The sequence below is a fragment of the Ambystoma mexicanum genome, chromosome 1q (assembly GCF_040938575.1).
Source record: "Ambystoma mexicanum isolate Mex_15411 chromosome 1q, UKY_AmexF1_1, whole genome shotgun sequence".
In the NCBI taxonomy this organism is placed as follows: Eukaryota; Metazoa; Chordata; class Amphibia; order Caudata; family Ambystomatidae; genus Ambystoma; species Ambystoma mexicanum.
This window is the reverse complement of record NC_090922.1, coordinates 131,884,781-131,900,611: the sequence shown is the minus strand read 5'-3', so window position 1 is coordinate 131,900,611 and position 15,831 is coordinate 131,884,781. Positions and strand designations below refer to the sequence as shown.

Here is a 15,831-nt window from a genome sequence, read left to right as displayed (position 1 = left end):
ATTGCAAGGTTTTTAGAAATGAGCACAATACGCCAACTGAGGCCTCAGACACACTACTCTTCCTAATCGCTCACTCTATGCCCCACTCCATTCTCTCTGGCACCAGTATGGATGAAGCATGGGCTAGTAAGGCGTGCCTGCGTGTAACGCCCACTGTCAGCAGCAGCCAGTTAGACTAAACAATTGGGATCCTTTGAATCCAGCAGCTCCACTCACCCACTTAATTTGTGTCTGGCGTTTGTCCTTCCAATTTATAGGTTACAGGACATCATTGTAGTGCTGCCCTTTATTGAACCCCAACACCTAGACTAGCCAGCAGGATGCTGTCCTTTGTACTGGTGACAGGAAAGCCTGCTAAACACCTTTGCACCATGAGAGGATATCAGTTTCTGGTGCCAGGCCAACAGTGAGAGTCTCAATGAAGGCCTAGCCTATCACAAGCAGTTGTCACACATTATTAGAGGTGCCAATCAATACACATTTCAATCTGTCACATTTCCTCCTCTTCCACCAAGAAGATGCACTCCCTCCTCTCAAATCACTGAACTTCTGCTGGAAAGAGCAACAGGGGTATTGTTGATCGAATAGGAGAAGCCTCTTAACAGAGACGCTTCACCCCCCCCCCCGACCCCCCTCTAAATCGTACTCCTAGGGGCTCATGCTGCTGCATCAAAAGGGAACAATATGATGTCCAAGTCCAGAACGTCTGAACCAAGGGTCATACACACCAGATACACATGACTAGGTTGCATACTAATAGCTGTTGATTGTAGTGTTAAAATGTATGCTTTGTTTTCACCATTTTAAATTTAGAGTAATATTTGACCAAACATCACCTACCCATCGGCCACTCTTTCTTTGGAGAATCCTGCAGATTTAAATATTACATCTGCTAGTTCAGATTTGAATATTGAAAACTGAACACATGCACTGAGATACTGTTGGAAAATGAAAAATAAATTCACTTGAACTGTTAAGACCGTCACCTTGACGAATGCCACAGAATTTATTAAACCCATGGTTTTAATATAAAAAGGAGCTGCTTTCCAGTGATGCAAATATGGTGTTCCTTGAATATAACTGTTGGTGTTCTACTTGGTGGAGGGAGAAATGGCATTGCATCAATATAGTTTATATCAGCATTGAAGGTTGTTCAGCTTTACTGATATCAAATAGTTGTCCTTAGTGAACATGCTCCAATTTCCTCTCTGTAGACAAGGTTCCTTTGTCCATACATATGTATATATATTATATATTTATATTATTACATTCTATATATAAAATACTTTTTTGCAAGAAACCATCTTCATGGTCTTTTAAAAAGTCCAATTTGAAATTTCATTCCAAAAGACCTGGGTTAAAAGTGCATGCTTGAGGGTGGATGTACCATGGTTGCTGAATGGCACCACCTTCACGCTCCCCTAACAGGATAAGCAGTTCTGTTTGACAGAGTTGGTTCAAACGAGGTTCTTAACCTGGGTTCATGGTTAGGTTGTCCATGACTGCATATTTTTTAGCATTTCATCAAAGGCCTCCTCGGACGGTGCCTCAGCGTTCTGGAAAGTGTCCTGGATCCTACTGTACAGGCTGAAGGATTTCAGCTCCAGCCAGATGAAACCAAAGCGATCCTCATCAAAAAGGATAAAAACTCCAGCCGTTCGTTCAGGACTAGTGAACCCATGTCCAGCTATTAATCCTGTGCCATAAAAGCTACAAGAAAGAGGGAAAGAACAGCATTAAAATAGAAAAGGGAAGAAATCACATTGCTAAAGTGCATGGAATTTGAGCAAATAAACGTACCATTTCATCAACACATGAAAACTTACTTGAAACAACAACTTTTAAAATGACTTTAAGCTCCATTTTGCCAATACAACAATACAGTCCAAAGTGTGCACTAAAGATAATTTATTCTGCCATTGTCGGATGCAGAAAACGCTTCCTGCACCTCATTGAATTCCAGTTTGAGCAGAGAAATTCGACTATTGCCCAATCTTAGTGTGAGCAAAAATGGCTGTTTAAACAATGACCAGCCAACTGTGCAATTATGGAAAGTGGTGTGAATTGAGGATATGCGTTTGCATTACTAAGATATTGACATTACAAGATTTAGCATGACAGGCTCGGGGTCACAGGCATGGAATGAATTAGGATCCATCATGCCACTAGACTGAGGATCAGTTTCCACATTAACCATAGCACCAACAAGTCATGGCTCCATGGCATAAAAATAGGAAAATTGCAGAATCACATGCATAGAAAAGAACAAAGGTCCTCAATCACTCAGGACTGAATGGCCTGCACTGTGGACAACTGAGGGAGGTAGGTTTTGGTGCCATGGTGCCATATTAGGCAAAGGATTACACAAAGGGCAGATGTCAATGACATTTTGCCACATTGCGGGTGACGAAAGCGCACTAGAATCTAAACGTTGCCCCAAACGGAGTGACTTCACCACAACCACCTTGCATGGCTTTGCCACTATAAGGAAACAGGACTATACTCACTTCCTCCAAAACAGAAAAATTAGAAGACTGCCATGACCTATTTCCAGTCAGAACTAGTATAACCTCTGTGACAAAGTCTGTAAACACAACAGTTGGTGGATAGGGCAATGACAAACCAGGTGTCAGGGGTAGCGATCCGTTAAGCGTTACAACCTATAGCAGCAGTCTACTTCCACACTCCCCATGGCCCGGAAAGATGGTAGTACTACTTGCCCCAACAATGCCAATCTCAAACAAAAAAAAAAAAAAGAAAAGGCCCCATTGCTTTCATCGGAACCCTTGCTTCTGGTTCCAGGCAACATAGGGCGATTTACAACCTGATTGGGAGTAGGAGGGCTGGAGTAAGGACATTCTCTGACAGAACATCCCAAGACCCCACTAAGCGGCAGAAATCCCCTGCTCACGACCACAAAATGCAGCACAGAGCCATACTGTCACTTTAAATGAAACCACTGATCGACCACACTTCTCACAGAACAAAAACTCAGAAACCAAACATCAGATTGGAGGTGGGAGAAAACGTATCCTAAACTTTTCATGCATAAACAATGTACTTCGGTCACAGTCATAACACCACAGAGGCAGGAAAACCACCAACTCCCTATTAAGCAGTAGGGCTTGCAAAGGCAAAACATGTATTTTCCCTTTAACCTCACAGGAAACACAAACTCAAACCCACAAGAAAAGAAAAGCAAGAAGGCCCATGACAGTCCAAATTCCCCAGATGAACTCTTTGAGCCGCAGATAAGGCAGCAAATCGTTAGGGATGCAGAACTCTCTCATCAAGCAAATTGCAGGTCGCATGGTATGGATTCCAAATGGCCACAAGGCATTTTAAAGCCCTCCTCCAGTTCTGAACTACAAAGCTTTTCTCCCAATTAGAACACTGCAGGAAACCACCTGATCGTCCAGTCAATCGGGAAGTAAAGACCTGGTCTGGCCAGTATAAAAGAGGCTGTTTCGTCAGTCATGGTAAGTGGAAGTTGCAGTAGATGTAACTTGCAGTGCTGTGCCAGAGGAAGGTTCAGGAGAGCTGCAAGTAGCTAGCAGGACTATGGGCTTGCCGGGACCAGTGGATCATAACCCTCACTGGTTGAGAAGAGCCTACTATCACCTGCAAAGTAATAAGAGCAAGTTGAAGAAGGCAACGATCAAGGAGAAGGATAAAAGGAGAGCAAAGGAGAGGTTAACATTGGAAAGGAGGAGGGGGGAAGTGATGGAAAGGGGTAGTGGGATAGACGAAGGAGGAGAAGCAGAAGTGAAGGAGAGATTGGTATTGGAGGAAGGACAGAGGAGAAGAACTGAGAAGTAGAATTGAAACAGAACGTGGTTGCAGATGTTTAAAGGGGAAAGTGCGAGGCCCTTATCTGGCTGGAAAGTTGGGGCCCTAGGACCTGGGCAGCTGAATAACGAGAGCCCTGTCGCAGCTGAGGAAAAATCCTGAGACAAGGATGAGGCAGTCTTGGCGAGAAATTTTAAGTGAGGCATGCAGGTGTGTGCTGAACTCAATTGTAAAGTGTACCTTCTGGTCCACATTGTTTCAATCCCTGCTTCTGCCCACTTGCTGAGGATACCGCCTTGTGAGTTAGTTATCTTTGGGGCAGCCTTGAAAAAGAGTACTGTGATGGTGGCTATGACTTATCTTAATATGGATCAAATGTGAGCAAGTTGGGGGGCCAGACACTTATCAACAGCACCCAAACAAGGATAAGGAGTGCTTTCAAAGTGGTGTGACACCCTCCATCATCCCTATATCCCCCCACGGAAGGAAAAAGGACCTCCATGGCTCCAGCAATTTCACTCAATTAAGTTTTTCCTAGTACAGTCCTCCAGTATGATGGAGGGTAGGCTTGCTTATACTTTCATGGATATCGTGTCATTGAAAACGCTATTGCCAGGTTGGGGCCAACATTTTAGTACAATCTCTGTGCTACTACTGAATGAAATAACCCAGCCGCCTTGGAGTCCACCATTTTAGCTATAAATGCCCCAGAAGTCTTAAATTACCACTGATGAGCCTCCAAATGCGGGTGCTATTTGAACAGGTTGCACAGCTCAAGGAGGATGGTGACGGCAGATCACCAAGTAGGAAGTAGGAAGACATTCAAGTCAATTGCAAAACTACAGCAACGTTATCCCTTGTGCGTGCTCCTGTTTAATGGAAAGGGCATGGTCTGGAGAGGAGGACATGTCTCTTAATGCACCCAGAGGCAGGCAACTTATTCTGAGCCCTTACTATGAGGGGAAGCCCTATGGGAGTTGCAATGACAGTATTCTCTTTTGATTTAATGCCAAGAAGTAAACTGAGAAAAGGGCGGCTGGAATGGAGTTAAATGATTTGCATCACCTGCACAACCCCACTCCCCCTGCCCCTTTCACACAGCAGATGGTTGAAAATGGTACTCGGTTATAGCCACGCAAGGGCTACCCATCCAAGTCCCAACCTAGGCACCTAGATGTCTGGCACTAAGTGCCCCATCCTGCAACATGAAGGTGTTTCCCATTGATGAAGTAATGTGCAAAGTGAGAAGGCAATCAGTTTATAAAATAATACTGACAGAAATGCTAGTTTTCCCAGGGCATTGCGACCCTTTGCTTACAAATATTATACATCTTCCTTCAGTCTGTATTCCTTATAATGCAGTGCTAACTAACGTGCCCAAGATCCTCGAAATGGAATAAGAAGTCTCTGACAAGCTGAGTAAATCCAGGAATCGGACCACAATATCTGGGGTTGTAAATTGATAAACTACACAAACCTCTTTGGATCAGGGGGCAGTGCAGTCCTCAACTTCAAGGAGTCAAAGTGTGCAGCTGTGTTATATTATTCATGCTCCCTCCCCCATTCACTGCGAGTTCATCAAGTTGTAAGGGGGAGAGGTCCTCTGCCCCAGGTCCATTTCTTTACCCGTGTGTTTGATGTTTCAGTAACTGCCTTGCAGACCGTTGCTCGAGGAAGTGAAGCGGGCAGTGAAGGAAGCCAGGTATTCCATGTGTTATAGTCTATAAAAGGGGAATGTACGTGATTATACTGCAGCATGAAGCTACAAATTAAAACATTTTAATGTATTGAAAGCAGGAGACACTCCTGCAACTCCCAATCCCATTATAGTGCACAACCGGAATTCGAACAATTATGGCGTAGGTTATTTTTTTCCCCTAAAAAAACGTTACCATCTGACATAGAAAGTACACAGACAGCGTGACCACGCAGGGTCTTCATAGAGGAAGTAATAAGCATTGCATCATGATGGTAGGTACCCAAATATACATTTAGACCCATTAACCGGGGTAAAGGCCAGTGGGCATTGGATTGTCACCGTCTCCCCCATCCTCAGCAGTCAAAGACAATAAACAGGATCAAAAGCGGGCCCAGATGTTCCTGGCCGGCTGCATGGCGGACCAGCGCTCCTCCCCATCTGAGGCCCAAGTGACGGCAAGAAGCCATTGGTTGAAGGTGGGGGCACTAGGGTGCAACCATAGCAACACAGCAGGCTGCGAGCAACAAACAGCCCGGCTAGCCTCCTTAGGTCTCGGCCGGTGTGGGGGAAATTGAAAAAAAAACGAGTCATTGGGGACGGTGTAACAGTGCATTCTAGTATTGCGATACAGACTCGCACCTTCTCACAGAATTAAGTGAGTTTTGAAAAGGACCAGAGCATGTGTATATAATCAACGTTGTCTGTTCTGCATCTCAGGCATTCAGAGGGTCAATCCCTTGACATGTGGTGCAGCCTGTCTGGTGTATAGTGGCACCTGTGGAGTATTTGAAACTGGATCAGTTTGAATCTAGAATTAAGGGAGACTTCCTGGGTGCGGGCGAACAGACTCCCATTTTTGTTGGGTTATATCTATACCCAAGTCACTACTCGATGCCCCCGAAGTTTATCCCCATGAGTAGCCCATCCTTCCCCGGAGAAGACCATATAGCCTGGCGACCCTTCCACCCATTGCAGTGCTCATCATAATGTCGGAAAGTACCAGATCATCAGGTGTAATCGATGAGAGTTCATGTCACCTGCCCTTGAGAGCCCAGCGCAGGCCTGCGTATTGTAACCATCGGGAGGAACACTCTCAGGGACTGCGGCAAGTCCTGCCAATCAGTAAAGGTTCCCATAGTGAAAACATCCCGTATAGTGTCAAAGCCTTTCCCTGACCAGTGGCGAACCGTCGCGCCATCCACTTGAGGAAACTCAGGGAGACAGTTCCACAGAGGAAAGTCACCATGGAATGGATGAGGGGTGTCTACCTGCTTCCAGAGTCAATTCCACGAGTCATCATGACTCTGGTGGGGTCAATGGGGTCTAGTTTAAGACTTAGAGGAGAACCAGAGAGCGAACATCCAGATCACCGGCTGCTAGGTGCTCAAGTTTGACGGTGGGGGGCTTGGGGGAGGAGCGATCCGCTAGATTCAAACCAAAATGCAGTGCAATGGGCCTAAGTGGCAATCCAGCATCGCTTAGAGTTAGGGGCCGCAAACCTACCCTGTGCAAAGGGGTAGCCAACGTGTCCAACTTCAGGCGGGCAGCTCCAGAATGCCACAATAAGGCATGGACTGTCCGGGTCAGTGGCCAGAGCAGGACATTCTAAAATCTGTATAGAAGTTGTGGAGTACTATCCTTTTGAGAATAGCCACCCTCCCGGCTAGCGTGATCAGAAATTTAGCCTAGTCCTCAGTCTTTCGGGGAGGGAAGCAAGGTCATTTCCATAGTTGTGGTCATGCAATGAGGTCCGGTGACGCGTAACCACCACCATAAAGGTATTCATCTCAGATTGAGAACAAGTTAACCCATGGAGATCCCGGATGGACCGCGTGCAATTAACCTTTAACCCAGGTAACTCGGCAAGTAGAATAACGTCTTCCAATATTGGTGCCAGATTCTTCTCAGCAGAGCGGATGTAAAGCAATGCTTCGCCCGCATAGAGTGAGATGATCTGAGGGTCCCCGGAAAGTCTTCTACCTCGATGGGCATGCCGATGACGAATCCTGTTTGCCAATGGCTAACGCAAATATCTAAGGCGAGAAGGAGCAGCCCTGCCTGGTGCCCCTGGCTATCTTAAATTGAGTGGAATACTGGTCATCAGTGCGGAGCCTGGCGACAGGGGATGGGTACAATAGTTTCACCCAGGACAGGAAGCGGGGGACAAAATTACTCTTCTCCAACACCAACCACAGAAACCTCCAGGAGACCAAATCGAATGCATGTCCAATGTGGCTGCTACGGCTTGCGCCTCTGGGTCGATTCGGGCCAGGATGTGAAATATGAAACGCAGATTGAGGGTGGTGAAGCGCCCGGGATGAAACCCGACTGGTCGGGGTGAAGAATGAATGACATGGTCCCAACCGGAGGGCCATGACCGTGGCAAATATTTTGATGTCACAATTAATGGGAGAAAGGATCCGGTAGAAGCCGCACTGCTTGGCCGGTTTGTCGGGTTTCAATAATATTGCAATAACCGCCTCACGGAGCAAGGGGGAAGTTCACTGACCTCGCATGCCTCCTCCCATACAGCCGCCAGCTGGGGAACCAGGCGACCCTTATAACATTTATAGAATTTGGTAGTAAGCCTATCGGCACCGGGCGCCCTCCCTGATGATAGTGAATCTACTGCATTGGATAATTCCTCTGTCGACACTGGGTGGTCCAGTGCCGCCCTGGTCTCCGAGGACAACACCGAGAGCAGGAGACTGTCAAGAAAGGATTCGATATCAGCCGTAGAGGTGGTGTCGATATTACTATAGAGCTCTTCGTAAAAGGAGCAAAACTCGTCATTGATTTGAGACGAGGGGGCCAGGGTACCGTCCGCTCTCGATTGCTGGAATATGGGGAGCCCCCCTCTCTTGACTGTTCAATCTCGCTAATAGACGGCTGGGGTATTCCCTCTCTCCATATTTTCTGGCAGTCTGAGGTTCATCCAAAAACTTACTTTCCGGGCCCAAGCCGACCGCGAATGCATCTACTGCAGTTCCTGTCTGCCCGAGCAAATCGGTGGAGGGGGGCGAAGCGTATTGCGTTTGCAGTCCGGCAAGTAAGAGCTTACTTTCCCCAACGGATTTCCAAATCACTAAGGATCCCTGCATCCTTTGCCAGTGTGACACCATGAATGTAAACTAAAAAGGTCTCCCAGAGGGTGGCCTGGGGCCTCTACCGACCCACTATTGAACGTAAAAACATTTGTCGATACTGGACCTTAGTTCGGATCCGAATAATGGGTCCAGCAAGGCGTCCGGTTTCAGGCTCGAACATGCCACCCCTCTGCCCTCTCCCCACCTGAATGAAACTAACCGGTGAGTGATCTGTAAAGATCCTGGGTAGGATGGACATTTGCTCTATAGTTCTGATAAGTATATCAGAAACTAGCCATCTGTCGATAGGTGAGTGTGAGTCATGTACGGATGAATAGAAGGAAAAGACATGGGAACCGAGGTGCATCAATCTCCATGCGTCAACTCTTAGCAGGGACTGCACTTCTATAATGGAAAAGCCTTGGAGAGCTGGCGATACTTTGTGCCGGACCCATCTTGATCAATATCCACTATAGTGATGAAGTTCACGCCCCAAAGTACAGGAATGAGGGGGGAAACCCAACAAGCAGAGATCGTCTGTGTTCGGACCATATACATGGAGTAAAAGCCAAACAGTAAAGCAGAGTCCTAGGAGGGTCTACGTGTGTAACCTTATGGATGAACTTGAGGGTCTTGTGGATCAGGATCATAACTCAAATGTTTTGGGTGGAGAAGGTGGTATAATATTGCTGGGAGCCCGATGACCTGGCAAACCCATCACACCCCTTAACCAATGTGTGCGTTTCCTGTAGGAAAAGTACCTTGACCTTGTGTCGTTTAACATACAGTTGCAGTTTATGCTTTTTGACAGGGTTACCCAATCCTCTAATATACCAACTCATACATACTATGCCTTCATCTGATGTCAAGACTGTAGGCTCGTGTCCGTGAATGCATGCCCCGACATACATATGCCCAGCAAAACTTTGACCATGTTAGAAAGGGTTGAATTCTGGTGTGTTCAACACAGGGATGATTAGCAACTCGTCTCCTCAATCGTACGCCAAGCGATTTTTCAAACATTTGTCCCTCCCCCACCGCTCCCAATCAGAGGGCTGACACCCCCAATGGAACATCACAAGCCAAGAACGGCAACTACTCTGACGTAGGGCGTAAGAAAACATGGTGTGGTGCATAATTTGGAGATTGACAAAGAATCATCATAAGGGGCTTAGATTAAGCCGGTTTGGACCTCAAACCCTCCCAAGAGCACAGGTTCATCACATATAAGGCTGAGAGGAGGTCAGACGGGTGGAACTAGCACCAATCCTCTGGGTATGCATGGGACGTCCATGTCTCGAGAGAGGTCCAGAAGGGCACCCAAGAGTGGTGAGATAAAGCAGGTAGCCAGGGAAGTGATCATGTATTAACTTGGAGGCCTCCTCCGGGATGGTGAAAAAGAAGACCCTGTCCGCATGTTCGATCATCAATTTTGCAGGGTATAACATAGAGTACTTGACACCCAGCTCTCAAAGTCTTTTCTTGGTGGCTAGGAAGGGTTTGCACTCCTGTTGAATAGCCACAGAGAAATCGGGATACAGATGGATCCTGACAGAGCTAAGTAATAGTTCGCCTTTGGCTCTGGCTGCACGTAGCAAGGCATCCATATCACGATAGTTTAACACTCTGGCTATAATAGGATGAGGGTGGGGCACCAGGGTTGGGTTTCGTGGCCAGGGTTCGGTGGGGACGTTCAATCGCGAACTGAGGCGAGAGCTTCGGGGAATCCTGTAATCCTCCATAGGGCAGTCGATTTTATCTTCAGGAATGCCAATAATGCACAGGTTATTAAGCCTGGGCCTAGACTCAAGGTCCTCATTCTTTTTTCTGGCCACCTGGACCTGTCTGGATAGTGAGGCCACCTCTGATCTGAGTGTTGATATTCTCTTCTGCAAAGCCGACCGTAGCCTCCACCTCCGTCACCCGGATATCAGTCTTCTCCATCCAGGCTTTGGTAGAGCCGATTGTCCTGCTCACATCGTCAAGCTTCATGTGCATATTCCATCATCTTTTGGAGTTCTGTGGGCTCAGTAGACACCACAGGGGAGGGGGGGGGCTCGGCCTTTGGCTGGGCCTCAGTCGGCTTCAGTGTCACTTTGGCAAACATATCGATAGAGCTTTGTTTTTTACTTGCCCCCTTAGTCATGACTACACCAGGATATATATAGAGCTGCAGTAGACCACAGTGATTGGGGGGCGAGGTGGGTAGGGTGGAAGCCAGAGGGTGACCAGACCGGCCCACCAGCAGCCAGAGCGGAGTCCCTAGTCAACAGAACTGAACCGATTGATAGGGCTGGGAATCAAGCACCCCGGGAGAGCTGTGTGGGAATCAGGAATGGCATGGAAGTGTAGCACATGCCGGGCGACAGGGGCCCGTAAAACAATCCCAGTCAGAGGACCAGAGGTAGGATGAAGGGCAGACCCACCTTTGCTCGCAGACCAGCAATAGGGGGTGAAACCAATCACAGATCGAGTTATGTCTTGTGGGCATGGGCTGAGTCGGTCTCAGTAACTGGGTTTTAAAGGGGATGGCGGCTGTCTATCCATGGAATACAACATGTACACAGTTCACAAGGCCCATCAGTAAGTTTTTATAAAGAAATGCAAGTTGTTAGCCAGGTAAATATGTGTACAAATGAGGTTGTGTTGCTGCCCCCACAGACCAACCAGGCAGTTCCGCCACACTCCCACTATGATATCTTAATAGCTGCACCTTGTATGGGATTGAATGGGTTGTATCCTCCCTCGTAATCAAGGCAGCTCGCCTTTTCTCAGACTCAAACATGAGTTTATCTGCTCCTACGACCAAACAAGTTATGCATTACAGTGACCCCAAACTGCAAGTACCTGGTGCACTCCAAATAGGCTGACTGGTGGCTCACTCAGCGAGTAGTGACTTTTGAAGGAGCCAACTGTGGTGATAACCACCTCACTGAGTGCAATGGTAGTGGAGGCCAGGTACGACAAACGTGTTGCCTCAAACTGCACGCAGTTCTCCCGTCTCACCTCGTGGTAGTAATCAGAAGATTTTGCTGCTGCATATGTAGCGGGATCTGCCTGCTCCCCAACCTCCACCGCCCGCATATATTAGAGCAGTCTGTGCAACAGATGTGGGGTCGAGGATTTCACGGGACTAACGCTGGGTCCACGCAGCTGACACCAGTGTTCAACGGAGCCGATCAGTACCCCCCCCCCCCCCCAAGGATCCGGAAGGTCCCTACTTCCTCATACCAAGTGTTCAGTTGTGGTAGCGATGGCGTTCCCCTTCAGTGCAGTCCTATGAGGACAATGCATGTGGAAATTGCATAGTCCCTTCAAGGGCCATTGAAACAGAAGCAGGCACGCTGTGGGCCCCCACGCATATTGTCGAGTTTTGCCTGGAGGAGGGTGCAGGGGTTGAGTGCCCGTAATCCAGAGCAGAGCTGTTGCGGCAACCACCCAACGTATTCAGCCAGATAGGGCGATCACAGCATTGTCGGCCCGTGTTCCCTCTACGGTTCGTGGTCTCCCCCGCAGGTAGCAGCCGCCACCACAATCACAGGGCTAGAGCAGGGTGGGTTGCCTGCAATGCCCAGTCCTCCAATCCGGCCCCGGTGGTCTCGGGGCCATGGGCAATCCAGGCATCCTCACAAATGATATAGTGCTGCAGCCGCCGGAAAGGCCGTGGGGGAGTGAGTCACTCCGTTGCCCAGAGCTTCACTGGTCTCATCAATGCCGGCACAGCAACTGGGGGACACCAAAAGAGGGATATGATAGGTTATTTATAACGCGCTTAATACCCAGAGGTTTCCAAGCACGGGCATCGAACCTGTGTTGCTCCGTGTCGTTTTGCTTCCAAGGCGAGCACGTTGCCGCTGATCTATCCTCCCAAGGGAGTCACACGTTCAGCCCGGCATCACGTTGGCAGCTCCTCCCCCGCTGCGTCCTCAGGAGTCTCACGCCCTCTCTACCACGAGCAAGCCGCATAGCTCGGAACTCGGAGGCGGATTGCGGGGAAAGTATTAGCTGGAGCACTGTAGATGCAGATTTCCCAGCATCCGTGCCTCCAGGGTGTCCGGCAACAAGACAACCCCTGCTGCAAACCTTTGAACACCAATCTCACTCCTTTCCGAAGTTGAAATTGGCACAGACAAGGATTTTTTATTCTTTAGGATGTTGCCCAAGACAGAGCTACACAGTCAGGCGGCCATTTCTCAGCTGTGCAACAGAGCCCCCTGCTTTACATTGGTTTTGACCATAATTCCCATGTGAGAAGATGAAACTAGGAATGAGATGCTAAAAAAAATCAGGTATAGATTTTCCATAATACAAATCAGTGGGGGCTAACCTGGGCACACCTATCTGAAGGTTGGATCGCAAAGTTTGGTGAAGCTTCCAAGTGTGGAACCTGGGCTTGTTTGCAAAGATGACCAGACCTGGTTCTGCACTGAGAAGGAACGTTAAACGACGAGGGGGGCAAAACAGTGGTAAAGCAAACAAAACAATTTAGCAGAAATACAGGTGTTGGTGGAAAGGAAGTGTGGTTTTAGAAGTAGGAGTGCAGTAATAATTACCGATTGTGGATCAAAACAGAACACTGACAAGAACAGTCTAAGGCAGAAATTCTTGAAATAACAAGCAGATTGAGTGATGGCAGTTCCTGGTACCCAATGGTATACAAGTTAGTCAGTGCATGGATCTGTGATAAACCCAAGATGTGGTTGGATATACCCTTAAAGTGTGGAGACTTGATTACCAGTTAAAGTTTTAAGCGTTAGCTGCCAACCCTGAGGAAAGTTACTCTGAGACTGCCAAGCCAACTGTCGGACAAGGCAGAGTCAAGGATTGTCTGTGTAAAAGGATGAATGCAGGAAAAACAGTGGAAAAGAGGGAATAGGGAGGAATATGAAATCACCTCAAGAGCCAAGCATGCATGGCCTCCCCATGAGGGTGACTTCCATGCAATATAGTGGGTCCTTAGTATGAGCAGGAAAGGAAAGCATATTGCTTGGGACAAGGATTAAAAGCAAAAAGGCATGAGCAAAGATACTTGACCAATCTGAGCACAGTAACGCATTCCTGCAAAGTAAAGAATATTAAAACACAGCTTAAATCATAATCACTTGGAAGAGTAATTGACTTTAGAGTGAGGCTGGGTGAATGACCAAAAGTGAAAAGATGTAAAAAATAGGTTATATGGCACTGAACACCTGGGACAAGGGAATGACAAGTTGTCGAAATATCAAGCTTTACGCGCTATTTTGCAACGGGTGATTGTTCGGCCCAAAGAAGATCATACTACAGAGGACATTAATTTTGACTAAACCTCAACAGGATGATTTAAAGCTTGGGAACAACGTCTTAGAGCACATATTTCATAATTTCAACAAACTGCACAATACTGAAAGAAAAACATAACGATATATGAAAGTATTTTGGTAGGTCAGAAACAGGAGACTGACAGGTGGCATTGTGAGTAGCTTCCTTTAATTTTCATACAAAACCTGAGCTGTCCCCAAGTCTAAGATTGTACTATATAGAGGATATATATCCGAAAGGGTGCCCGCCAGGACGTCTGCCCAAAACCAAGAAAGTACCCTTTCCCGAATAATGTACTAGCCTAATCTCTGTCCCTACCACTTTTAACACAATGAAAAATAGATCATAAATTGCGCATGGAATGGAAGCTTGTTTCTGGTATGGTTTTCTCAATAGGACTCATTGCCCTGTAACAAGGTCTAAGGCTGAATGTCTTTTTAGTCAGTCTGTTAAATGGTTCCATCAAGTCAACAAAAGGTGTCAGTTTATGTTTTCTCCCTTCTGGAGATAGTTTGGTCTGTGTCCTTCCGCCGTGTACTGAGTGTATCTCTGGTACTCTTTACAAAGAAGAGTAAGTGCTCACTGGGCCTTGAGGAAGTTCGTGGATTTCATACCGCCTTGAGTTTTGGTGCTTCTCACCCAGCGCCTTGGATTACTGGGTCTCATCCCACCCTGGGGTCTGATTTCTCACAGCCCACCTTGGGCTCCGGATTATCTCGACTAACTTTGGAGTATGGTTGCTCTCACTCCGCCCTGGGATATTGTTTCGTACACCGAGTCCTGGGGTATGGCTTTGCAAAGCCCACCCTGGGGCATGGCGTCTCGCAGCCCGCCTTGGGCTCTTGCATCTCTCACCCCAACCTGGGGTATGATTGGGCCTTGCCTCCCCAGAGCCACCACATACCTTTTGCTGCGCTGCAGAGCTACTTGGGAGGACGGTGAAGTTTATAAGCTTCTTCTGAGTTCTCTGCTTCAGGCAGAGCTCACGCCTCTCTACTGTGGGCTTCCTGTGGCGTAGAGGTATGAATGGAACGCCAAGTGGCTGCTTTGCAAATAGCGTCTAGGGGGACACTTGCAATAAATGCTAGAGTAACTCCTGTACCTCAGAGTGAGCTGTAGGGGTGAAAGGTAGTCTTTTTGGATAGTAAATATCACAGCTGTATGCATTTTACTATCCATCTGGAGATGGCATTTTTAGAGATGTGATCGCCTTCTCTACCAGGTGCAATGGAAACAAAGAGCTGATCTGTTTTCCTTAGAGGATTTGTTTACGTAGTAAAAGACCGCCCTCCTTACATCCAATGTATGCAGGCTTCTCTGAGCTGAGCTACATGGATTTTGATAAAAAGTAGGTAGTTCAATGGATTGGTTGATGTGGATCTTGCAAATTGATTTAGATGAAAACCTAGGATGTGTTCGAAGGACCACCCTTGTCCCTTCTGGATTACAAAGAAAGGGTCTTGTACAGATAATGCGTGTAGCTCACTGACCCGACTTATCAAGGTGATGGCTACTAGAAAGGTGGGGCTGTATGTTAAGTGTTTTAGGCTGGCTTTGTGCATAGGCTCAAAGGGTGGACCCATGAGCTTTGAGAGCCCAACATTAAGGTCCCAACCTGGTGGGGTGTTAGAAAAGGGAGGGTATCATCTCTTCACTTCCTGCTTGAAAGCCTTGATAACGGGGATTTTCCACCAAGACACCTTGTTCTGTGTAGTGGAGTATGCAGACAAGGCCACTAGGTGTACTTTGATGGAGTTAAATACTAGGCTAGACTCTAGTAATGATAATGATATGTTATTTATATAGCGCCTTAATCCAAAGCGCTTTACAGAGCATACAATATCACCCTCCCAAAATTGGTACTCATTTATCGACCTTGGAAGGATGAAAGTCTGAGTTGGCCTTGCCGGGATTCGGATCTGCGACCTGCAGATCACAGCAGGGAGCGCTTAACCTGCT

At 47.4% G+C, this 15,831-nt stretch overlaps 1 protein-coding gene across 2 annotated transcripts in view; it reads right to left on the bottom strand.

Annotated features, from left to right (window-relative positions):
* Positions 1–971: 971 nt before the first annotated feature.
* FBXO31 (F-box protein 31) overlaps positions 972–15,831 on the bottom strand; it is a 521,890-nt gene continuing 507,030 nt past the window's right edge. For both annotated transcript variants that reach the window (XM_069636193.1, XM_069636194.1), the window contains one exon: positions 972–1,710. In XM_069636193.1, coding sequence (XP_069492294.1) covers positions 1,488–1,710 — 223 coding nt within the window. In that variant the 3' untranslated portion in view covers positions 972–1,487. The remainder of the gene's footprint in view (positions 1,711–15,831) is intronic.